Consider the following 25,603-nt stretch of genomic DNA (forward strand, 5'->3'; position numbering starts at 1 on the left):
TAAGTGGTTATTAAGGAAACATTTTCTCAGTGATTTCAGGAGCGCCACTATACAGATATAGCTAAAAGACTGTGTCAATTTCACAGATTTAATTCCAGTAGTCCTCTCGGGTGGACCAGTCTAAGTTAATTAAAAAAGCAGAGATCAAATCACAGCCACCTCTCCCTTGTGTAAAACCCAGAGTCAGTTATACTCACAGAGAGGAAGCTGAATCTCAGTACGTTGTCGATGCCCAGGGCCTTGAGCTGCAGGATGACGGGGGCCAGGTTGGTGCGCTGCATCTCTGGCACTGTGGTGGCGGGCAGTTTCTCAAAGTCTTCCTCTGATGACAGGTATAGGCAGAGAGAGAGAAGTTCAATTACATTTTATTATTGTGCCAAATCAGCCCAGGGGCCTTGTGGCAGAGTCCTGCAACGGGCCGGGTACCCATGGATACCCGATGGGCACCCGCGTTTAACGGGTGACAACGGGTGAAAAATATACTTTTATAAGGTGACGGGGAAGGGGACGGGCGGTACTGAACCAAACGCGGGTGGGTAACATTTTATTGTGAAATTGTTTCCGCCCAAACAACGTCACTTGTGTAACTTATCACAGCACGCCGGTCAGTTGTCTTAACTCACAAAAAACACATTGAACATCCTGTTCAACCTTCAAATTAAAATCATCTGACAATGTAAACAATGACACGTGCGTTCTGCATGTATGCGCGTTCTCGCGCGTGGCTATATGGAAAGCTTGCTCCTCCGTTCTTCACTTGACGTGCAGATTTCTGAACGAATCTGACCATTGAATGTATCGCTATTGTTGAAGGCTGCTATCTTGTGTTGAAAGCATTTTAAAACACGTTTAAATTGAGCGACTGAAGGCTATTCACTGCAATGTAATCACGGGTAACCGGGCGGACAACGGGTCCATTATTTGACGGGCGGGGCGGGTCTGTTTTTTTATTTTGATATAGTCAGGGGTGACGGTTTGGTCTACAGATCTGATTATTGATGGGGGCGGGGTGGGTGCGGGTTGTCAAACATTGGACCCGTGCAGGACTCTGCCTTGTGGTTAGAGTCATAGATATAGAAACCCCCCTGAGGACTGGGAGGTCGGGGTTCGATCCCCGGCCGGGTCATACCAAAGACTCTAACCAATGCCTCCTTCTCTACCCAATGCCCCCCTGCCTGGCACTCTGCATCAAGGGTTGAATTGGGAGCAAGCCCCTGTGACATACTAGCGTCATTCATGTACAGGGGGTGCACTTGTAAGTACATTTTGATACCAATATCAACATATTATACTAAAATATTGTACTTTTACTCAAGTACATTTTGAATTCCAGACTTGTACTTTTAACCAAGTATTTCTACATTGCAGTATTGATACTTTTACTTAGGTAAAACATTTGAGTACTTTTTCCACCACCGTAAAATACGTAGTTTGCTCGTGAGTTGGCCTGCAAGCAACTTTTAAATGTTTACTTCCGACTAAGGTTGGACTAATGTGTTTTTTTGTGTGTTCATTTGCTCATCTGGGTATGTGACATTAGATATGCTAAATCCCTGGGACATAAATATGTCTCTTTTGGTGCTCGAGATAAAAAGTTTGGGAGCCACTGCCTATGGGGTTTGGAACGTGTGACTAGGCTAACTGTAGACAACCTACGCATTGTGCAGTTCCCCACCCCACCGGCACACGCACTGTCGCGCGCACACGCACGTCAGAGCTTCTCCAAACCGAGTGGAATTCCTTGTACATGCGCAGAGCCCAGGGTCTGGCAGGGCGTTAGAGAGAACTCACTAATAACCTCTACACACTGTACGATATTTGACCCGATTTGGCTCTCGGGGATATTTTTTGGTGATCGCCGAGAAAACCACCGATCTCAGTCCAGATCGGGCGTTCCTCGGCGAGGTGTTGATCGCGCAGTGTGTAAGGTACTCCGAGAAGAAACACCCCGATAAATTGCGGTCGGCGAGCGGTTAGTCCCGATAATTTTTACTTTTCTAGCATGTTGGATATTTGGGTTTGTCGGATCCGATGAGAGCCGTGCTACAGCCAATGAGAGCACATTACAGCCACGCACCGGTCCGTGGCTAGTCCTCCCGCATAGAACCGCAATATTACCGTACAGACAGTCCAGTCCTGTATTAGATAAACATGATAAACAGATTGATAGAGTGAGCAATGCCTGCTCGACAATGGGGCTGTTTATTATTAGAGAGGAATAGGGCTTGCAGACAGAGAGAGAGAGAGAGAGCTGTGTGTGTGTGTGTGTGTGTGTGTGTGTGTGTGTGACGCAGGTATGTCTCTCTGTACAGTATTGCCAGGTTTTGCGCGAGAAATAAGCAACCAGGTCTAACGCTCTGGACCAGGGCTAGTCTGGACCAGACCTGTTCAGTAAAAAATATTAAGTATAGAATCAAATAAAAAAACAACATCACTGACTTCATGATTAAGATTAATGGAAATATAACTTAAAGAAAACTAAAAAAAATCTTAAACTGACCTCTTGCTGGCGCTGAAGTGAAAGCCGCTGGTCCTCCTGGAGTCCTGATCGGTCTCAAGGTTGCATCCTTCACACAGCTGGAGATGATAATTTTTTTTAATGTGGCTCGAATCTGAGAAAGAAGTTCTCTGGTCCTATCCAGTGGTGGAAAAAGTACTCACATTTGTTACTTAAGTAAAAGTATCAATACCGAAATGTAGTTATACACGCACCCTGTTACAAGTACATCGGTTCCGTATTCAAAATGCACTCGAGTAAAAGTACAAAAGTATCGGCATCAAAATATGCTTTAAGTACCAAATGTAAGATTAATCATTGGGCAAAATATTTTTAAAATAGCAGATCTACAAGCTCACTCACAACACATGTGATTTGTAATAATAATCCAAATCTACAAAGTAACTATACTTAACATTTTCAAATAATTGTAGTGGAGTAAAAAGTACAATATTTGCCTCTGAGATGTAGTGGAGTAGAAGTAAAAGTATTGAAAATTGGATATACTCCAGTAAAGTAAAAATACCTCAAAAATTCTGCTTAAGTACAGTGCTTGAGTACATGTACTTAGTTACTTTCCATCACTGGTCCTATCAGACAGTATAGTAGCCTACTGTACTACTAGAAGGCCTACTGTCCCTATGGCAGTGGTTCTCAAACATTTTCAAGCCAGGCAAGGACCCCAAAATGGATATGTATTTGGCCTCGGACCCCCATCTGAAAAGGTTTTGTGCCAGGGACCCCCAGACACTTTCAAGATTTAATCTAAAATGTTCAAAAATAGCAGATGTACAAGCTTGTAGATCTGCTATTTTTGAATAGCCAATGGATGAAGTGATTAAAATGATTGAGATTCCATATTAACTATGTTTGCTGGGGACCACTGTTGGTCCCTCCACTGGAGGAAATAGTCCTCTCTTGTTTACCACAGTATTAGTGTCTATTTTATTTTGAATTCGAACATAATGAGCGCATTGTATTTTTATTAGTGTGTAGTAGACGATGTCCATGTTTCAAGCTCACAATGGTTTAAAAGAACTATTTCTCTTAAACTCAAAAGGATGATGTGTGGGAACTCTTAAAAAGTTCCAAGTTCCAATTTGAGTTAAAGGGTTAGGTATAATTTAGCCTGTTATTACAAGCTAGATTTATATGTACATGTACACATAGGCCATTGCATTAAATAAGTCCTAAAATAAATCTAGAGACACACACACACACACACACACAGTTATGTATCATTGAAGTGGACAGCTGCACTGGTAAGTGGATCCTCAGCCAGCTTGAGTTAGCTACAAGCAGGTTCAATGGCAGGTGTCTAAATCACTACACCCCCTCCATTAACATTTTCACATTCATTTAAATAACATGGGACATATAAACCTACTTTTGTCAACGACACAACAACCCTACTCCTACCATAATCATCATTACATAAACTGATAGCTACTATTACTCTGAGCATATATTATCATATGCCTAAGAACACGTGGTGTGTGTGTGTGTGTGTGTGTGTGTGTGTGTGTGTGTGTGTGTGTGTGTGTGTGTGTGTGTGTGTGTGTGTGTGTGTGTGTGTGTGTGTGTGTGTGTGTGTGTGTGTGTGTGTGTGTGTGTGGACATGGATGTTGGAACCAACATCATAGACCAGGGGTCCTCAAAATTTTTCAGGCCAAGGACCACTTAGCTGAGAGAGATGAAGCAGGGACCCCCACTACATATTGTATACAATTGAGTTGCGGGAACTTGCGGATTCAACTTTTTCATAGATTTCATACTCAGCTTCATAGACTATCATCAGTGTCGTGTAAATGCATGTTTTGTTATGTTTGTTTTAGACATTTAACCACTTAAACATTCAATGCTTAGTAAACTTGACATTTGGCTCTGTACTTGGTCTGCTCTTTTTTCCCTCTACACCAAACCCTCCAAAAATAGCCGATCTGCAAGCTCACATGTGAGCTTGTAGATCGGCTATTTTTGGCTAAAGTTCTCCTCAGAATAGGGATGCTATAGGGTTGAAGTGGTTAATGTAAAATAAAATATATTTATATCAAACAAAGATTTGGCTGGCCCCACGTAGTAACTCTGAGGACCCCCCTAGGGGTCGTAGACCCCCTGTTGAAGACCCCTGGCATAGACAGAAGTACAGACATTTCTAATGATAGGGCTTTAGCAGTGAAAATACAAAGTATAAAACTCCTCCAAATAGTCATCATAATACAGAGGAGTAAATTCCCATTTATGATTAAACACTGCCACCTTCTGGTAAAAATAACACACTACAGGACTTGAGGAGTGAGTAGTATGCTTCACTGGCAGACATGGATTGAAACATGGATTCAATGTAATAAAGCCAGTGGTTCTCAAACGTTTTCATGTCAAGGACCCCCAAATTAACATGTGTTTTGGCTGCGGCGCACCCCATTTTGAAAAGATTGTATGCCAGGGACCCCCAGAAGAGAAGATTTTTCGCCCACCATTCAGTTTTTTGTATTTTATTTAAATAGTTTTAGGAAAAATGCTGCCAATCATCCCAAAAGTGACTGCAAAATATTGCTGCTATTTGTTTCAAAAAACGTTATACCCCTGTATATATATATACAGCCCCACTGGGGCAACAGAAGCTCAGGGGTAGAGAGGCCGGATGGAAACCGTGAGGTTCCCAGTTCGATCCCGGGCTCCCCCAGTCCCCCAGAGTTAGAGTCGAAGTGTCCTGGAGCAAGACGCTGAACCCCTAATGGCTCCCGATGAGCAGGTTAGTGCCTTGCATGATTTCCTCTGCCATCGGTGTATGGATGCGTGTGTATATGGGTGAACGTAATGCACAACCTATGTAAATCGCTTTGGATAAAAGCGCTATATAAATGCAACATTTACCATTTATTATTTTACCATATAACACAATGTGACATACTGTAGCTCTGTTTAACACAATGCTGCGACATGCTTTCCCCATTTTATTTCTTAATTATTTGTATTATGTTTTGACACTGGCTTTGGAAATGTAAACTCATGCCAATAATGCTCCTTTGAATTGAATTGGCATGTTCTTCAACAGTGTCAAATTAAAACCTTTGCTTGTCTCGATCCACAAGCCCCAATGTTGGTCTGCATTTCTACAGCGTCTTTTATCCCAAACACTTTACAATGTGCTTTTACATTTCACACACCAACAGCGGAGGCAACCGTGTGTGTCAACCTCTACCTGATGGCAGCAACACGGTTTAGTTTAGTTTTGAGTTTGCACCATTCAACACCCCACACTACATTTACCCCACATCCATACATTTCTGACACTACTGATTAACACATCTCATGTTATGTTTCAGTTATTGTTTATGTAAATAAATATATTGCTTTGTACACTTTTAAAATCTGTGTCTTCCTCCTTTTTGTTATGGTCTACGAACCGGGTCGTAACACCTTTGACCTTTGAGTATCTTCCCATACTCAAGAGAGAGCCCTCTGTCATCACGATCACAACATATCCATCTGCTCTGGCTTCTTCTAACATCCTGCCACCATCTACAATACCCGACATGCGGGTATTGTAACCTGAGTTACAACTGTACTTAGACCGCTTTTTTCCGTCTACACCAAAAACTCTTCGGCAAAAACGCAGAAAGTTCCCCCCAGAATAGGCATGCTGGGGTTCAAGTGGTTAATGTGGTTAAAGACAAATGTATTGATATTCAGAGGATTAGACAAAACAAACTTATTGTGTATTTTACCTAACACCTTGGTGGTTTCATATCTGTAACATTTTAAATATTGACCTCTGCCTACATATAAAATGTCATACTGTATGATGTCATAACATATAGATATGTTATTTTATGCAGCTGTTCTGAAATCACACGAAATGTGTGGCAGTTCATTTTAACTTTTTTAGTTTATCTTTACAGATCTTTCATTAGAACTCATTCATATCTCAGAATTAGAGTGACAGGATATCAAAATGGTTCAATAAAACTATTTGACATTCATCCAAACTCGTTCAGCGATTCTATAATTTATGAACACGCTTTGTAGAAATAGATTAGAATATAGTATAGTTTATAATAAAATACATGCTAATCTTCCTTTATGCAATCATTATTATGACACTGCAAAAATAAAACACTAAATGTTGAAAATGTTTGTAATTCACCATTCATGAAACTATCTTTTCAAATACTAAATCATAATTACTCACCAGTGTTACTGAAATATTTAATGGCAACACACCCTGCAGTAAGACTAGACTAGAATCACACATGCAGTCATGAATCATGACAATCCACTATTGTAATTCACTGTAAAACAACCACGACTTCAGATCATTTTTCGATAGTCAGACTTTAATTATGAATGCGGTCACATTACACATCAGAAACACTGTGTCTCCCATCTCATTGAGTGATTATACAATAAACAGTTAACAGGGCATTTCAGTGAGCATGTAGACCATAGTACAGTTAAATCATCTCTACAGGATGGCTCTCTATCATTTTAGTTGAGTGTCTTGTTATCCTGTTAATTTCCATCCTTCTCCTTATCTATCCCTTTAAGTGTATTCATACATTTCACTCCAGTTATTTATTATTTCTTCAAATTCTTTTCTACTGCAGGACAGGATATCAGTATGTAAATCAGTCATTTTCATTAGTAGGATCAATGTTTTTAACCACATGTTTGTGTTATTGTTCTGGGTATAATTACATGAAAAGAATGAAAAAAGAAAATACAGTATTGATACATTAGTCTGATACATGATATAGTAAAACTACAATTGCAACACAAATCAGAATATACATTAAATTATTATATGTTTGACTGTTGAACTAGGTATTGTATTTTAAATCTCCAAATAGGTGTAGCCACTAGCCACCAGTTTGAAACACATTCATGGGTCTGGTGCAAATGTGTCCATAAATGAATGACAGTTTGTCCAAACATCAACAAACTAGATGGATATGTTTAATGAAGCTGTTGAAACCCATAAATGTCCCCATAAATTGAACAGTAGGGGTGATGGCATTGCTGAAGAAGGCCATGACCTGGCACAGATTTTACCATAAATGATTGAAAGGTCTGATGGTCATAAAATCTGTTAATTATCTTTAATACATGTTGTCAGAAACTGTCAAAGGACAAATTGCCACTTTGCAGTTATATTTATTATTTTGATAATTTAACTCTGAACATAAAATATTATAATAATAATCATCATTAACAAACAATCATTAACATTATTAATTATATTACATAATTTTTTGCATTACTATTATTATTGATAATAGACAGGTGATAATAGGATTTATAATAATTGGTTATGGTTATTAACTAAAAACTGTAGATATTATTCATGACAACATAATCATCCCATAATATGAACATGTTGATGACATCACAGATCAGAGACTAGTGTTACTTTAGACACTTGATTGTCATCCATAGAAAACAACACATCATATGGTCTCTGTCGGGTGGAAACCTCATACAGTATGTTCCAAAACTGTTACTTTACAGGATTTAAATAAGCATAATTTTTTGATGCTTTTGTGTGACGCTGTAGAATGATCAAGTACAAGTAGGGCGTTCATTTACGAAAGAAATGTGTTTAATATGGATATAAGAGGTTTCTGCCCGACAGCGACGAAATAGACACTATACTACTAGTAATGTTTATGTTCCTTTACTTGTTCCCCTTTAAAGTACTTCTTACCACCCATCATCATCATGTCTAACTATCCAGAGTTACACTGACCTTCCCTGGTAACATCTTCAGAGGGACAGTATGACCAGTGTACATGTATGGAAAGAGTGTGTCAGTGAAAGTGTGTGTGAAGGTGTGTAGGTGTGTGTTAGTATCAGGATCAGAGAAGGACAGCTTTCCTTCATTCCAGTCCAGCTGGACTCTGATCCTCTGAGGTTTCTGCTTCACTGAGAGAACAGTGGCTGACCCTGGGTTGAAGCCTGCTGTGTATTTACCTTTATCTAACCTTACTCTCCAGTGTTTACCCCCTCGGTCTCCCTTCCTCTGGTAAGACTCTGCTGACACACCTACTGACCAGTTTGTATTGGCTCCAACCTCAACATCCCAGCTGTGAGTCCCTGAGTTAAAGCCCTCAGAACCCAGGACAAGATTGAATCGGTCAAACCTCTCTGGGTTGTCAGGAAGCTGCTGTTCCTCTCCAAGTCTCACACTGGTCAGATCATCAGACAGGATGTATTTTGGATGGGCAGTGTTGGGGTCCAGAATGACAGGAGTGTAGGAGACAATGTCCTTCATCTTGTCCCAGACTCTGAAGGTCAGGTTGCTCAGGTGTTTGGTCACATCTATCAGTGCTCCTGAGACCGGCTGTGGGTCCTGCAGTGTGAACTGGACTCTTTGCATTGTGGTCTTGTAGTTCTGCAGGAATGAGATGTGTTCAGCTCTCAGCTCCTCCTCTATGGCTCTGATTGTGTTTGAAAGGGTTGAGATGTCTCTGTTTAGACCCTCAGTCTTCTCCTTCATCATCTGACTCTTCTTCAACTCTTCCTCCCTCAGTGCAGTGATGCTGGCCTCCTCTTCCTCCTGTAGAAACTGATGCATCTTCTTAAACTGTTCCTTCATCTGCCTCTCTGTGTGCCGAGTCTGGACCTTAATGTGTTCTGCCGTTTGATCACAGTTTGTTTTAACTTTATTAAAGACCTTCAGTTTCTCCTGTAAAGGCTTCAGTGATTTCTGGACTTCCTCCTTGTGATCCAGTGCAGCTTCATCGATGGGTCTGAATCTGTGGTCGGTGTGTTTTTTAGAATCTCGACACACAACACACACTGGCTGTTGACATTCCAGACAGAACAGTTTGAGTTTCTCAGCATGCAGACTGCAGAGAACCTCAGACCCTGTTGAAGCTCTCTGATGTCTCTCCTGTATGAAGGCCTCACACACGTTCTTCAGAGCCAGGTTTCTGGGTGGATCCACTGAATGTCTCTCCTTACAAACTGGACATTCCTTTATTACCTTCTCTCTCCACCATCTCTGCAGACAGGCTTTACAAAAGCTGTGGCTACAGGACAGGAGAACAGGATCTTTAAAGATGTCACAACACACAGGACAGGAATAATCCTCTTCAGGGCGAGACGACGTGGAAGCCATTTGGTCTCTGAGTGAAGCTACTAACACACTGTTCAAGCCAGGAAATCAGCCAGTCAGTCGTGGTAACACTCCCTCCTCTAGAATGTTGCCTGAAGTTTACTTTCACTGTGAGTCCTGGTTCTTGTTAAAGTCCATTCAGCTGACAGAGTCAGCAGCAGGTTCAAGTGGTCTGGGTCAGTATTCTCTCCTGTAGCTGTGGACAGACAGTCTGTCCTCCCTCACTGGAAGTTGTGTTTGATCTGAAGGTGAATCATATTGTCCGTCTCTTTGCGTGTGAAGAGGCAGAATAACAACCTCTCTGTTTCCTGGTGTCTCTCGGATGAATATGGTAGGAGTGGCGCTATGACGCACACGCACGCACACACACGCACACGCACACACACACACACACACACACACACACACACACACACACACACACACACACACACACACACACACACACAGTTGTTTGTGCCTCACTCAGGTATGTTATCAAACAGGTATGTGGTGTGATTTCTTCAGAGGGTATTTATGGGAAAACAGGTACAGCCACGCAATGCAAATTCCTACGTGGAAGCCATTTTGTCCTTGAGTGAAGCTACAAACAGTCTGCTCAATACAGGAATTCAGTCAGTCGTAGTAACTCTCCCTCCTCTAGAATGTTGCCTGAAGTTGACTTTCACTGTGAATCGTGGTTGTTGTTAAAGTCCATTTAGCTGGCAGAGTCAGCAGCAGGTTCCAGTGGTCTGGGTCAGTATTTCCTCCTGTAGTTGTAGAAAGACTGTCCTCCACACTGGAAGTTGTGTTTGATCTGAAGGTGATTCTTATTATCGGTCTCTCCGTGTGTGTGTGTGTGTGTGTGTGTGTGTGTGTGTGTGTGTGTGTGTGTGTGTGTGTGAGGATGATAGTACTGCAGTGAGGAGTAAGGTTAACAACCTCTTGGTTTCCTGTTTTATGTCATACTGTATGATGTCATAACATAATAGATATGTTATTTTATGCAGCTGATCTCAAATCACACGAAATGTGTGGCAGTTTATTTTAACTTTTTTATTTTATCTTTACAGATATTTCATTATAAACCTCATTCATATCTCAGAATTAGAGTGACAGGATATCAAAATGGTTCAATAAAACTATTTGACATTCATCCAAACTCGTTCAGCGATTCTATAATTTATGAGGACGCTTTGTAGTAGGCCTGACCTCGAATTATGAAAAAAAAAAAAAGAAAACATATTTTGTATTTATTATTCGACTGAGAGATTGGCCTAATTTGTTATATTAATTAACTAATAGTTTGCCAAAAATAGGATATACATCATGATTTATTGGGAGAAACCAAGCAAGTATATGTTAAATCAGACATTAAGCACCCCTACAGCCCAAATGGAATGTTCCTCTATTGCATAACATCTTTTTTGCATGATTCGACTGAGAGATTGGCAGTCGAATCAGACTGCCAATCTCAGTCGAATCATGACATATATAAATAAATACATATTTAAAAAAAAAGATATATATTATTTTTTTGGTGTTGCATTAGTCGACCATAGGCAGCATTTGGCCAATCAGATTTGACTATAGAAATCCTTAGTCGGGGACAGGCCTACTTTGTAGAAATAGATTAGAATATAGTATAGTTGTTTTATAATAAAATACATGCTAATCTTCCTTTATGCACTCATTATTATGACACTGCGAAAATAAAACACTAAATGTTGAAAATGTTTGTAATTCACCGTTTGAAACTATCTTTTCAAATACTAAATAATAATTACTCACCAGTGTTACTCAAATATTTCATGCCAACACATCCTGCAGTAAGACTAGACTAGAATCACACATGCAGTCATGAATCATGAAAATCCACTATTGTACTTCACTATAAAACAACCACGACTTCAGATACCTTTTCGATAGTCAGACTTTAATTATGAATGCGGTCACATTACACATCAGAAACACTGTGTCTCCCATCTCATTGAGTGACTATACAATAAACAGTTAACAGGGCATTTCAGTGAGCATGTAGACCATAGTACAGTTAAATCATCTCTACAGGATGGCTCTCTATCATTTTAGTTGAGTGTCTTGTTTTCCTGTTCATTTCCATCCTCCTCCTTATCTATCCCTGTAAGTGTATTCATGCATTTCAATCCAGTTATTGTCTCCGCCAGGCCGAAAGGCATGGCGAGTGAGTATGTTTTTCCCCCTGTCCGTCCGTGTGTGTGTGTGTGTGTGTGTGTGTGTGTGTGTGTGTGTGTGTGTGTGTGTGTGTGTGTGTGTGTGTGTCCGTCCGTCTGTCACCAGTTTATCTCCGGCATCGTTGGCTTGACCGCAGCAAAACTGTGCACACACACTCCCTGGATGCCAATTCAGAACCTCTGCCCCAAATGTTTCTCATGGGCCTTTTATAGCGCCACCAGGAGGCTGATTTGTGCAAAACATATTTTTTGACAGTACTCCTGCAGATTTTGTCCAAAAATCCTGCAAATCGGTACACAATATCTCTATAGTCATTAAACAAAATATGTCTTTCAGATTTTTCATATTCCATCCTGATTGGCTAAAAATGTCTTCCAAAGTTATAAAAGCTATAACATGCCGATTCGTGTTTTTACCTATAACTGCACCGATCTGTGTAAAACTTTGTATGCACACTCCCTAAAGGTCAAGGAAAAACCTTTGCCCTGCATTTTTCACATTTGCCTTTTATAGCGCCACCAGGAGGCCGACGTATGTAAAACACATTATTTTATACTACTACTTCCAATTTTATCCAAATTTCATGCGAATCGGTACACATGATCTCTATAGTCATGTGATCAAGAGGGATGTGTTTGATTTTTCATATTCCATCCTGATTGGCTAAGATTGACATCAAAAGTTTGCATTATTGGCTTGTTTTGAACAAAATTCCGCAAATCATGAACGCACCGTCCGATTGCGGTCAAACTTTGCAGGCACATTCACACTATGTTGAGGAACAAATGTCACCCTTTTAAAATTGGCCTGTTATAGCGCCACCAGCAGGTCTAATTTAGCAAAACAAATGTTTTTAACAAAATGCCTCAAATCATGAATGCAGTCATTGTCCGATTGTCATGCAAGGCCTAAGACGAAATGGCACCCTTTTCACATTGGCCTATTATAGCGCCACCAGGAGGCCACAATAGCCTACCTGACCTGGCGGAGACCTGTGCTCCGAGGAGCACTTTATCTAGTTTATTTATCCATCACATTCTTTTCTACTGCTGGACAGGATATCAGCATGAATCAGTCGTTTTCATAAGTAGGATCAACGTTTTTAACCACATGTTTGTATTATTGTTCTGGGTATAATACATGAAAATAATTAAAAAATAAAATACAGTATTGGTACATTAGTCTGATACATGATATAGTAAAACTAAAAATGCAACACAAATCAGAATATACATTAAATTATTATATGTTTCACTGATGAACCAGGCATTGTATTTTAAATCTACAAATAGTTGTAGCCACCAGTCCGAAACACATTCATGGGTCTGGTGCAAATGTGGCCATAAATGAATGACAGTTTGTCCAAACATCAACAAACTAGATGGATATGTTTAATGAAGCTGTTGAAACCCATAAATGTCCCCATAAATTGGACAGTAGGGGTGATGGCATTGCTGAAGAAGGCCATGCCCTGGCACAGATTTTACCATAAAATGATTGAAATGTCTGATGGTCGTAAAATCTGTTAATTATCTTTAATACATGTTGTCAGAAACTGTCAAAGGACCCTTGCAATCTATGTGGGCTTGAAACCCCAAATTGCCGCGTTGCAGTTATTTATAATTTTGATAATTTAACTCTGAACCTAAAATATTATAATAATAACCATCAGTAACAAACAATCATTAACATTATTAATAATACAAAAATTACATACTTTTTAGCATTGCTATTATTATTGATAATAGACAGGTGATAATATGATTATAATTATTGGTTATTAACTAATAACTGTGATATTATTCATAACAACATAATCATCCCATCATATGAAAATGTTGATGACATCACAGATCAGAGACTAGTGTTACTTTAGACACTTAAGTTGATTGTTATCCATAGACCACAACACATCATATCGTCTCTGTCGGGTGGAAACCTCATGTGAGCAGGCCTGGTGTTTCGGGCATCAACTCGCGAGTTGAAAAACAGTAGAAACTAGCTAAATAACTTTTTTTTTTTTTTTGGCTGATTTTCGTTTTTTTCCATATTAACACAGTTCGAATGTTGAGGAAGCTTTCGATCCCAACAGATATCCGTTTTAGAATCATTAAGTGGTTTAAATTACATTACAAACACAGCAGTGTTTCTGTGTGTTTCTGTCGGTCTTGTGGGGGCGGAGAGTGGTTTTAACTTGCAGGGACAACAGTAGCATGAGTGGTTTTGGTTGGTCGTTGGCCCATTGTTCTCCGGTTACAAGCCTAATCCCCGCCCATCAGTTTCGCTCCTCTCTGTGGTGGTGTAAAGTGACTAAGTACATTTACTCAATTACTGTACTTAAGTACAATTTTGAGGTATTTTACTTTACTGGAGTAATATCCACTGGGTGAATATTCAACCTGAGGCTGAAACTAACTTCACCACGGTGGGAAGCGGCTAGCCCTGGTCCAGAGCGTTAGTCAGTTCCATCAAGTTCCCTCAAGAGTAGTGAAAATAAACAAAACCATTTCGCTACTCACCGAAACAAAGGCTGTTTTGTGGTGTTGAAAGTCTATTCTCGGAGGTGGGAAGCCTCTCAGCACCCCACCTACTCTGTAAAATACACTTTTTGGGCAGAAAATAAAATATGTCCACGAGACGGAAATTATTTTTATTTACTCCACAGTGCCCTCTACAGATTTGGTTAATGGTTAGTTCAAATTGTCCAGATCTGTAGAGGGCGCAGTGGAGTAAATAAAAATAATCTCACTAACGCTCTGGACCAGGGATAGGAAGCGGACAGTATTGCGTCTTTTTCGGGACAGAATCTAGTTGTATAAACAATATAACATTGTAGCGAACACAGCAGCTACAGTAGGTGAGGGCAGCCCCAGCTAAACAACAGGCCGCTCGACGTTCGTATGGGAGTATTACCCTGAAGGGGGTGCTCCTTCCATTCCGACATCTCACCACTCCGACTAGTGGCTTCCGCGTGCGGTTATGGTTAGGGTTAGGGTTAGGTATAGGGTTCGTCAACGTCGGAAAGGCGACATGTCGGAAAGGAGAAATGCACCCTCACTGAAGATGTGGCCAAAACAACAGTGGAGTAACGAGGCTAGGAGCTAGCATTGTTAGCTCGCGTCATGGCAGAACGTACACCTGGTGTTTGCATTTCTCCATGTACAACTCGTACATCTACATAAACGTTCATATTTCAAATATAAAGTGCTTATCTCATGGCCACGGGTGTTATAATTATCTACGGGCCCTCATAACACCCGTATCTTCCGTATTGTTCAATAAAAAGCATTTTGATCCGATTGATGGCCATCTCCGGTTTTTTTTTCAACTACGCGGCCGTATCGGTTGGGGGGTGTATTGCACTCCTGATACGTTATAACTCTATGAGAAAATGGCCGCCGATCGGATTAAAATGCTTTTTATTGAACAATATGGAAGATACGGGTACTTAGACCCACCCGAAGTGAATGGTAACATCCGTGGTCATGAGGTAAGCACTTTATATTTGAAATCTGAACGTTTATGTAGATGTACGGGTTGTAAATGGAGAGTGTAAACACCAGGTTGGAGTTAATCCAGGACCTATAGCTGGTGCGTATCTTTATCATTAGTAGGTAAACCTCGACTATAGTCGACTACCAGTGGGTCAAATTTAGTGGAGGAAGAAGCACTTGGTGGTAGCAATACCACAATATAAAAAGTAAAAGGCCTGTGCTCAAAATGTTACGTTCAAGCAAAGTAAAAGTACAAAAGTATTGGCATCAAAATATACTTAAAGTACCTAAAGTAAAAGTACTCAAATGTTTGAAAATAGCTGATCTACAAGCTCACAACACGTTGCAATGCGCATTGTGAGCTTGTAGAGCGGCTATTTTCAAATAGCCTATGTATAAAATACCTAAAAAAAATGTACTTAAGTACAGTAGCCTACTTGAGTAAATGTACTTCGTTACTTTCCACAGTAAAAATCCGAAAATGGGGGAGTGATTAGAGGAGTGGCTAGGTTGAATAAATTACCCATTGTTCACGCCCATTACCTGGAGCTGAGAGGTGCTAGAAAGTGGAAATCCTTTAGAAGGGATTATCTCAGTTCAGACTATTATAGATGACAAGATTCAAATGATCACATCTTCTTCAAATGTGTTCCAATTTCAATGAATGATACATCATATGAAAGCTTATATTCTGTACTTCAACAATCTGTAATAAAATGAAAAATAAAAAATGCCCCGTTGCTGCCTAAAGCACTGTACCCTATTATGTTCCAAAACTGCTACTTTTCAGGATTCAAAAGCATATTTTTTTTACACTTTTGTGTGACGCTGTAGTATGATCAAGTAGGGCGTTAATTTACGAAATTACGAAAATAAAAAGGTTTCTGCCCGACAGCGACGAAATAGATACTATACTAGTAGTGATGTTTTTTTACTTGTTCCCCTTTAAAGACTTCTTACCATCATCATCATCATCATCATCATCATCATCATCATCATCATCATCATCATCATCATCATCATCATGTCTAACTATCCAGAATTACACTGATCTTGCCTGGTAAGATCTTCAGAGGGACAGTATGACGATCAGTGCCAATATATGGAAAGAGTGTGTCAGTGAAAGTGTGTGTGAAGGTGTGTAGGTGTGTGTTAGTATCAGGATCAGAGAAGGACAGCTTTCCTTTGTTCCAGGTCATCTGGACTCTGATCCTCTGAGGTTTCTGCTTCACTGAGAGATCAGTGAGTGACCCTGATGAGGAGCGTGCTGTGTATTTACCTTTATTTAACCCTACTCTCCATAATTTACCCGCTCTGTTTCCCTTCCTCTGAAAGGACTCTGCTAACACACCTACTGTCCAGTATGTATTGTCTCTAACCTCAACATCCCAGCTGTGAGTCCCTGAGTTAAAGCCCTTAGAACCCAGGACGAAGGCATAGTGGTCAAACCTCTCTGGGTTGTCAGGAATGTGCTGTTTTGCTCCAAGTCTCACACTGGTCAGATCATCAGACAGGATGAGGTCTGGATGGGCAGTGTTGGGGTCCAGAATGACAGGGGTGTAGGAGACAATGTCCTTCATCTTGTCCCACACTCTGAAGGTCAGGTTGCTCAGGTGTTTGGTCACGTCTATCAGTGCTCCTGAGACCGGCTGTGGGTCCTGCAGTGTGAACTGGACTCTTTGCATTGTGGTCTTGTAGTTCTGCAGGAATGAGATGTGTTCAGCTATCAGCTCCTCCTCTATGGCTCTGATTGTGTTTGAAAGGGTTGTTATGTCTCTGTTTAGACCCTGAATCTTCTCCTTCATCATCTGACTTTTCTTCGACTCTTCCTCCCTCAGTGCAGTGATGCTGGCCTCCTCTTCCTCTTGTAGAAACTGACGCATCTTCTTAAACTGTTCCTTCATCTGCCTCTCTGTGTTCTGAGTCTGGACCTGAATGTGTTCTGCTGTTTGATCATAGTTTGTTTTAACTTTATTAAAGACCTCCAGTTTCTCATGCAAAGGCTTCAGTGACTTCTGGACTTCCTCCTTGTGAGCTAGTGCAGCTTCACCAATGGGTCTGAATCTGTGGTCGGTGTGTTTTTTAGAATCTCGACACACAAGACAAACTGGCTGTTGACATTCCAGACAGAACAGTTTGAGTTTCTCAGCATGCAGACTGCAGAGAACCTCAGACCCTGTTGAAGCTCTCTGATGTCTCTCCTGTATGAAGGCCTCACACACGTTCTTCAGAGCCAGGTTTCTGGGTGGATCCATTGAATGTCTCTTCTTACAAACTGGACATTCCTTTATTACCTTCTCTCTCCACCATTCCTGCAGACAGGCTTTACAGAAGCTGTGGCTACAGGACAGGAGAACAGGATCTTTAAAGATGTCACAACATACAGGACAGGAATAATCCTCTTCAGGGCGAGACAACGTGGAAGCCATTTGGTCTCCGAGTGAAGCTACTAACACACTGTTCAACTTCAAGCCAGGAAATGCGCCAAGCAGTGGTGGCAACACTCCCTCCTCTAGAATGTTCCCTGAAGTTTACTTTCACTGTGAATCCTGGTTTGTGTTAAAGCAGCAGGTTCCAGTGGTCTGGGTCAGTATTCCCTCCTGTAGCTGTAGAAAGACTGTCCTCCACACTGGAAGTTGTATTTGATCTGAAGGTGATTCTTATTATCGGTCTCTCCATGTGTGTGAGGATGATAGTACTGCAGTGTGAGGAGTAAGGTTATCAACCTCTCTGTTTCCTGTTTTATGTCAGGTAGGACTGGCAACGGGCAGAGCCTTGACAACACCATAAAGTTGTTTCAAAGTTCAGTTATAATCACCTTTTCACCCACTGAGGGCGGAGGCAGCAATGCAAGTCACCTGCTGCTGCATGTCCACTCAGCGGGAGCAGTTCAGTGTCTTGTTCAAGGAAATTTTTAAACGCAGTGTCAGGAAGAAAGCTTTTCAGAGGATATCAAGACATCACAGAAAGACAGGAGAGACACAGTCATGTGAAACGTCTTAAAGAGCGTATTGAAGTCAACAGACAAAAAACAGGAAAATTTAAGGATTTGAGTTTATGGCTGTGAGTGGACATGGTGACATTAGTGGTAAGCAAATGGCCCTCTTACAAAGATTTCCATACCGAAAACCACGCCAGTGGAAGAGATAAATACAGGCATCCACGAGTTCATGCTGAAACACAAGAAGTGATCTCATTCATGGAGATTCTGACCTCTGTCCCACTAGCCCATCCGCCGAATTGCGTAGTTTTCAGCAGGCATTTCGTACCTGCGTACCGAGACCTAAAATTGCAGCATTAAGGCATTCGTCCACATACCTTGATGAATGCTTCATACACGTTCAGCATGGTGAGATGATCTCCCTCAGCCACAGCAAACTTCCTGTGTTCTCTAGCCTGCAGAGTCAAACGTCAGACAGATGTGATTTATGTTTTATGTACTTCTCTGTGACAATGTACATAACAGTGAGTCTCAACTTTTTTTTTCATTTCAAGGACCCCCCAGTTTGAATGATATGCATTAGGCCAAGGACCCCCACTTAATACAATGTGTTATCTCTGGGACCCTGATCTACACTCAGGGTTCCCTCACATTTTTAACAATGAATTTTAAAAACTTTTCCAATGGATTTTATCCCATTTCCAGGCCTATAGCAATCATACAGTGCAATAATGAGGCTCTTCCACATGTGTGCTATCAATGACCCAAGACAGAGTCGAGTAAAGGTGTCACGTGACAAAAAGGAACAGATCTACAAGATAATAACGTATATGGTCCAATCCAATCCACTTTATTTATTGAGCACATTTAAAACAACAGTGTTGAACATAAGTGCAACGTGTTGTCAGCTTGTAGATCCATGTGTCAATTGTTTTGAGACAAATTAATTTAAGTCGAATCCAATTAATAGTAATTAATATTTACCATTTGAGCAAAATACCTGCACTCCTCCCTCCGTACTCAAATGTTTTATGTTTATAATGTAACAGTGAAACAGCCTTGAGCCATAACATAATGCAATGTGTTTTATCAGTGACCTATGGAGTGGTGCATATCAGTTAAGATAAGATACTGTATACATGTATAGGTTATTGACGTGGATTGTTTTATGTAAGAAATCTTTTCATTGTAACCTCGTACAGAGTACACCAGAGTGATACAGTATACTACAGCTGTAAAAAAAATATAAGAAAAAAAATCTTATTGTGAAAGCAAGGACCTTATTTTAAAGTAGTCTGGCATGTCTATACCAAATTCATGCAGTTTTAACATAATTCAGCACTAATGTGTGGCCTGAAGTAATTAAAGCGGGTCATGTTTGCATGTTTGGAATTGTAACAGCTGAAATCAATAATAATATCAGTATTCCGCCATGTATGATATAAGCCCAAGTGCCATCTGGACTGAACTTTGAAATGGGAAAAGTTTGTTTTAGTAGGAGTTTTGTCCCTTCAGCCATTAACTGCACTAAACAAGCTGCCTCGCCGACCGGATGGTTTTTGTGTATACGGGGGACTGTCGTGTTGCTATGTTGTTCTGTGCTATATGGTTGTGTGTTTTTCTGTTGGAACAGACTGTGAATACGAATATCCCTGAGGGGACAATAAAGACTTTATTGTCCCTGAGGGGACAATAAAGACTATTATTATTATTAGTGCCCCTGTTCTGGGGCGAACATTCTGTGATAACATTCTGTCAAAATAAGTAAGTAGGTCAGAGTGGCGAGAACAAGAGAGTCCATCCCCTTCTCTGTGCCCTGGGAGATGGACTGCTGAGGTGGAGCACCACACCTACCATCAGCTCCCAGTAGTTACCAAGCCCTCATATGCTGAGTTGGCGGTACCCAGGATTGAACCTAGAACCTTGTGGTCCAAAGCTGAGTTTTCTGCCGACTAAGCTATGTGACATGTTGTGAGCTTGTATATCAGCTATTTTCAGCGAATATATAGGGTTTAAGTGGTTATTAAGGAAACATTTTCTCAGTGATTTCAGGAGCACCACTATACAGGTATAGCTAAAAGAATGTGTCAATTTCACAGATTTAATTCCAGCAGTCCTCTCGGGGGGGGCCAGTCTAAGTTAATTAAAAAAGCAGAGATCAAATCACAGCCACCTCTCCCTCTCTCTCCCCTGTGTAAAACCCAGAGTCAGTTATACTCACAGAGAGGAAGCTGAATCGCAGTACGTTGTCGATGCCCAGGGCCTTGAGGATGACGGGGGCCAGGTTGGTGCGCTGCATCTCTGGCACTGTGGTGGCGGGCAGTTTCTCAAAGTCTTCCTCTGATGACAGGTATAGGTAGAGAGAGAGAAGTTCAATTACATTTTATTATTGTGCCGAATCAGCCCAGTGGCCTTGTGGCAGAGTCCTGCAACGGGCCGGGTACCCATGGATACCCGATGGGCACCCGCGTTTAACGGGTGACAACGGGTGAAAAATATACTTTTATAAGGTGACGGGGAAGGGGACGGGCGGTACTGAACTAAACGCGGGTGGGTAACATTTTATTGTGAAATTGTTTCCGCCCAAACAACGTCACTTGTGTAACTTATCACAGCACGCCGGTCAGTTGTCTTAACTCATAAAAAACACATTGAACATCCTGTTCAACCTTCAAATTAAAATCATTTGACAATGTAAACAATGACACGTGCGTTCTGCATGTATGCGCGTTCTCGCGCGTGGCTATATGGAAAGCTTGCTCCTCCGTCCTTCACTTGACGTGCAGATTTCTGAACGAATCTGACCACTGAATGTACCGCTATTGTTGAAGGCTGCTATCTTGTGTTGAAAGCATTTTAAAACACGTTTAAATTGAGCGACTGAAGGCTATTCACTGCATGTAATCACGGGTAACGGGGCGGACAACGGGTCCATTATTTGACGGGCAGGGCGGGTCTGTTTTTTAATTTTGATATAGGGTGCGTTCGAAAATACAGCACTGAGCGCACTGGCCAATACAAACTAATAGGCGAGTGTGCTCCGGTGCGTAATTTTCGAACGCGCCCATTGTCAGGGGTGACGGATCTGATTATTGACGGGGGCGGGGTGGGGGCGGGTTGTCAAACATTGGACCCGTGCAGGACTCTGCCTTGTGGTTAGAGTGTCCACCCTGAGGACTGAGAGGTCGGGGTCATACCAAAGACTCTAACCAATGCCTCCTTCTCTACCCAATGCCCCCGTGCCTGGCACTCGGCATCAAGGGTTGGATTGGGAGCAAGCCCCTGTGACATACTTGCGTCATTCATGTACAGGGGGTGTACTTGTAAGTACATTTTGATACCAATATCAACATATTATACTAAAATATTGTACTTTTACTCAAGTACATTTTGAATTCCAGACTTGTACTTTTAACCAAGTATTTCTACATTGCAGTATTGATACTTTTACTTAGGTAAAACATTTGAGTACTTTTTCCACCACCGTAAAATACGTAGTTTGCTCGTGAGTTGGCCTGCAAGCAACTTTTAAATGTTTACTTCCAACTAAAGTTGGACTAATGTGTTTTTTTGTGTGTTCATTTGCTCACCTGGGTCTGTGACATTAGATATGCTAAATCCCTGGGACATAAAATGTCTCTTTTGGTGCTCGAGATAAAAAGTTTGGGAGCCACTGCCTATGGGGTTTGGAACGTGTGACTAGGCTAACTGTAGACAACCTACGCATTGTGCAGTTCCCCACCCCACCGGCACACACACTGTCGCGCGCACACGCACGTCAGAGCTTCTCCAAAACGAGTTTTGAACGGCATAGGCCCGCTGCAAAAATATCATAAATAAATAATTGTCATAAAATCAAGACATTATAATACATATATATATATAATATATTTTTATTTACTCCACAGTGCCCTCTACAGATTTGGTTAATGGGAAGTTAAATTCCTCCAGATCTGTAGAGGGCACTGTGGAGTAAATAAAAATAATATCGCTGACATCTTTTATTTTCTGCCCAAAAAGTGTATTTTACAGAGTAGGTGGGGTGCTGAGAGGCTTCCCACCTCCGAGAATATACTTTCAACAACACAAAACAGCCTTTGTTGCCGTGAGTAGCAAATTGTTTTTGTTTATTTTCACTACTGTTGGAGCACTCGCAGGGCAGTGGAATTCCTTGTACATGCGCAGAGCCCAGGGTCTGGCAGGGCGTTAGAGAGAACTCACAAAACGCTCTGGACCATGGCTAGTCTGGACCAGACCTGTTCAGTGGGAGGACGGGTGGCTTCGAGCGAAAATATTAAGTATAGAATCAAATAAAAAACCAACATCACTGACTTCATGATTAAGATTAATGGAAATATAACTTAAAGAAAACCAAAAAAAATCTTAAACTGACCTCTTGGTGGCGCTGAAGTGAAAGCCGCTGGTCCTCCTGGAGTCCTGATCGGTCTCAAGGTTGCATCATCCACACAGCTGGAGATGATATATTTTTTTTTTTAAAGTGACTCGAATCTGAGAAAGAAGTTCTCTGGTCCTATCCAGTGGTGGAAAAAGTACTCACATTTGTTACTTAAGTAAAAGTATCAATACCGCAATGTAGATATACACCCTGTTACAAGTAGATCGGTTCCGTATTCAAAATGCACTCGAGTAAAAGTACAAAAGTATCGGCATCAAAATATGCTTAAAGAAAATCTAAATTATTCAAAATCTTCCAAACACTTTCAAGATTTAATGTAAAATGTTCAAAAATAGCAGATGTACAAGCTTGTAGATCTGCTATTTTTGAATAGCCAATGAATAAAGTGATTAAAATGATTGAGATTCTATATTAACTACGTTTGCTGGGGACCACTGTTGGTCCCTCCACTGGAGGAAATAGTCCTTTCTTGTTTACCACAGTATTAGTGTCTATTTCATTTTTTATTTGAACATAATGATCGCATTATATTTTAATTAGTGTGTAGTAAGTAGACGATGTCCATGTTTCAACCACACAATGGTTTAAAAGAACTATTTCTCTTAAACTCAAAAGGATGATGTGTGGGAACTCTTAAAAAGTTCCAAGTTCCAATTTGAGTTAAAGGGTTAGGTATAATATAGCCTATTATTACAAGCTAGATTTATATGTACACATAGGCCATTGCATTAAATAAATCCTAAAATAAATCTAGAGACACACACACACACACACACACACACACACACACACACACACACACACACACACACACACACACACACACACACACACACACACACACACACACTTATGTATCACTGAAGTGGACAGCTGCACTGGTAAGTGGATCCTCAGCCAGCTTGAGTTAGCTACAAGCAGGTTCGATGGCAGGTGTCTAAATCACTACAACACCTCCATTAACATTTCACATTCATTTTAATAACATGGGACATATAAACCTACTTTTGTCAACGACACAACAACCCTACTCCTACCATAATCATCATTACATAAACTGATAGCTACTATTACTCTGAGCATATATTATCATATGCCTAAGAACACGTGGTGTGTGTGTGTGTGTGTGTGTGTGTGTGTGTGTGTGTGTTGGACATGGATGTTGGAACCAACATCATAGACCAGGGGTCCTCAACATTTTTCAGGCCAAGGACCACTTAGCTGAGAGAGATGAAGCAGGGACCCCCACTACATATTGTATACAATTGAGTTGCGGGAACTTGCGGATTAAACTTTTTCATAGATTTCATTCTCAGCTTCATAGACTATCATCAGTGTCGTGTAAATGCATGTTTTGTTTTGTTTTGTTATGTTTATTTTAGACATTTAACCACTTAAGCATTCAATGCTTAGTAAACTTGACCTTTGGCGCTGTACTTTGTCTGCTCTTTTTTCCCTCTACACCAAACCTCTTAGCCAAAAATAGCCGATCTACAAGCTCACATGTGAACTTGTAGATCGGCTATTTTTGGCTTAAGTTCTCCTCAGAATAGGGATGCTATAGGGTTCAAGTGGTTAATGTAAAATAAAATATATTATATCACACAAAGATTTGGCTGGCCCCATGTAGTAACTCTGAGGAGCCCCCTAGGGGTCCTAGACCCCCTGTTGAAGACCCCTGGCATAGGCAGAAGTACAGACATTTCTAATGATAGGGCTTTAGCAGTGAAAATACAAAGTATAAAACTCCTCCAAATAGTCATCATAATACAGAGGAGTAAATTCCCATTTATGATTAAACACTGCCACCTTCTGGTAAAAATAACACACTACAGGACTTGAGGAGTGAGTAGTATACTTCACTGGCAGACAATAATAAACATGGATGTATTCAATGTAATAAAGCCAGTGGTTCTCAAACGTTTTCATGTCAAGGACCCCCAAATTAACATGTATTTTGGTTGTGGCCCCATTTTGATGCCAGGGACCCTCAAGAAGAGAAGATTTAAAAACAAATTCTATATTCCAATTTCTTTCATAAATAGCCGATCTGTACAAGCTAAAACTTTGAAATGTTGATGCTATATTAACTTATTTAGCCGGGGGAACCCCTGGAACACCTTCAAGGAACCCTGGGGGTTCCCGAACCCCCACCCCACTTTCAGAACCACTGTAAATAAAGACTATAGGGTCAGTTATTTCAGTGCACGACCATAAGGCTTTATTTGAAGATGTGTGTTTTAGAGATGTCAAGGATTACAGATCTCTTTCCTCGGCGGTTGAGTTAACTACAGTTCTACAGATTGCAGCAGTGTCGTCTGCATACAGAGTCAGGAGTAATCAGCACAAATGGGAGTAAACAATTTCATTTTTTATGCGGCTACATGTTTGGCTACGTCATTGTTTTTTGTTTTTTTAAAGCTACAAGGTGATCTTAAAGTGTACCTTAAGAGTACCATTTTAACATGCAAGAGTACTTCACTTATAGACTCGACTAATTGGATTGCACTTATTTTTGATGGCGTTAATTTCTCCAGAGTTTGATTACCGTGTTTCACTGATCTGAAGTTAACCTACTGTTATGGAAAACCATGCAGACATAAGTCAATAAAGTTCAGGACAAGTAACCTTTACCGATATGAAAGCAGGTCCTACATATGGATCAAAATGACACCCTTGGTTCAATTGCTCCACTGAGACCTTCTGAAGTTTTCGGAGCCAAATACTTGTCCAGATTAACACTATTTACTAAGTATACAAATAAAGGCAAAAGCAGGAATGTAAAATGCATGTTGTCGTCATGGAATGGAAGGGGTTGACACTAAACGGTTGCCCGACTGCCCCGTGGCAAGTAAATAAATCGTTCGGGTTTGCGTTCAGATTGCCCGACGGGCAAGTGCATTCCGTCTTCATTAAATATTACTGGCTATTCATGAAGAAC

The 25,603-nt window shown here is 40.8% G+C and overlaps 2 protein-coding genes across 2 annotated transcripts; both read right to left on the reverse strand.

Moving 5' to 3' along the window:
* Positions 1 to 6,905: 6,905 nt before the first annotated feature.
* On the reverse strand, positions 6,906 to 9,919 carry LOC308097714 (E3 ubiquitin-protein ligase TRIM39-like). The gene has a single exon (XM_080445687.1). It carries the CDS (start codon positions 9,618 to 9,620, stop codon positions 8,223 to 8,225), a length of 1,398 nt encoding a protein of 465 aa, XP_080301813.1. The 5' UTR covers positions 9,621 to 9,919; the 3' UTR covers positions 6,906 to 8,222.
* Positions 9,920 to 16,332: 6,413 nt separating this feature from the next.
* On the reverse strand, positions 16,333 to 17,733 carry LOC308096640 (E3 ubiquitin-protein ligase TRIM39-like; the record flags this gene model as incomplete). The annotated part of the gene is made up of 1 exon (XM_080444052.1): positions 16,333 to 17,733. The coding sequence occupies one exon, from the start codon at positions 17,731 to 17,733 to the stop codon at positions 16,333 to 16,335; it is 1,401 nt and encodes a 466-aa protein (XP_080300178.1).
* Between the last annotated feature and the right edge of the window lie 7,870 nt (positions 17,734 to 25,603).

This window comes from Gymnoscopelus braueri (assembly GCF_963280865.1).
Source record: "Gymnoscopelus braueri genome assembly, chromosome: 12".
Classification (NCBI taxonomy): Eukaryota; Metazoa; Chordata; class Actinopteri; order Myctophiformes; family Myctophidae; genus Gymnoscopelus; species Gymnoscopelus braueri.